Genomic DNA, 1,249 nt, shown 5'->3' with positions numbered 1-1,249 from the left:
AAGGCTGGATCTCTGCCTATAGCTTTTCCCACAATACTCACACGTAAATGGTCTCTCTGCAGTGTGTGATGCATAGTGCAAATTAAGGTCTCTTTGGCGTCGAAATGTTTTTTCACAACTCTGGCATTTGTGGGGTCTTCCACCTGTGTGGATTTTTAGGTGTTGCATAAATTGTTTTCTATTACAAAATCGCAACTTACACTCGGGGCAAGTGGACACTCCTTGACTAGAAGAGGTTTTCTGGTGTTCTGTGAGGTGTGACAACTGAGTGAATTGCTTCTCACACACGCTGCATTTATAGGGTGCCTCCCTTGTGTGAACTCGAAGATGCCTTTGCAAGTTTGACCTACGAAGGAATCTTTTCCCACACTCAGGGCACCCATGAGGGAGCTTTCCTGAATGAATTTTCAGGTGCCCCTTAAAGACCTTTTTGGAAAGAAAATCTTTCCCACACTGAATACATTGGTGTAGTTTCTTTGGGGCACTGTTTTGTGCATAGCCTCTGGGGTTGAGAGGTTCTTCCTGGTTGGAGCTCTCAGCGCTCTCTCCTGGATAAGGATTCTGATCATAGAGAGGCAGTGTGTGGTCTCTGAGTAGCTGCTCTGCGGGATTTCCCATTACGTAGCTTAGCTCTTCGAAGTCTTCTGGAAAATTGGGTTCAAGAAGTACATTTCCATCTGGAGAAACAGAAAATAGATACACACTCTCCAGTTTTTTCCGCTTTGACACATTTTCTCTCCCAATATCAAAATGAAGACCGTGAACAGAAATTGCAGATGTCACCATGTTCCAAGAATTATGGAGAACTAGTGACTGAGAAGAGTTATACTCAATGCTACTGGGAAGATACAAACTTCTTCCAAGTGCCATCCCAAACCTTGTTACCCTGGGAGTAAAGATTAATTTTCTCTCGTTTCTTCCCGAGCATTCCATGAACCCTCACTTACCTAGGTTGAAGTCAAAAAAGTCCAGTTCTTCTAGTTCCTTGCAATCCTGTAATTCCTGCCCGCAAGGCTCTTCAGGTGCAAGCTTTGGTGATAGGTATTCTGGCCATAGGAGAGATGGGAGGAAGGGTAGTTTGAGTCAACACAGGTTTTTTCAGAGTCCAGGTCTCTTCTTGGACACATGGCCTCTCAAGATCACCCTACTACCTTCTCAGCATTGCTTCACCAGGAGCCTCTGACAAGTCCTTTGTGTTGTGCTTGATTGTTTTTTAGGATAAGAACAAGACCCAAATGGTGGGGTGGGG

At 44.7% G+C, this 1,249-nt stretch overlaps 1 protein-coding gene across 1 annotated transcript; it reads right to left on the bottom strand.

The window, feature by feature from the left end:
• Positions 1–3: 3 nt before the first annotated feature.
• LOC106727579 (zinc finger protein 449-like) lies at positions 4–1,077 on the bottom strand (the record flags this gene model as incomplete). The annotated part of the gene is made up of 2 exons (XM_014546552.1): positions 4–677; positions 948–1,077. Coding segments are annotated over 2 exons (804 nt in total), but the record flags the coding sequence as incomplete, so codon positions are not given.
• Positions 1,078–1,249: the final 172 nt, after the last annotated feature.

The sequence above is a fragment of the Myotis brandtii genome, unplaced genomic scaffold (genome assembly GCF_000412655.1).
Source record: "Myotis brandtii unplaced genomic scaffold, ASM41265v1 C42274000, whole genome shotgun sequence".
NCBI lineage: Eukaryota > Metazoa > Chordata > Mammalia > Chiroptera > Vespertilionidae > Myotis > Myotis brandtii.
The sequence above is the reverse complement of the archived record's forward strand: the minus strand, read 5'-3'. Positions and strand labels throughout refer to the sequence as shown.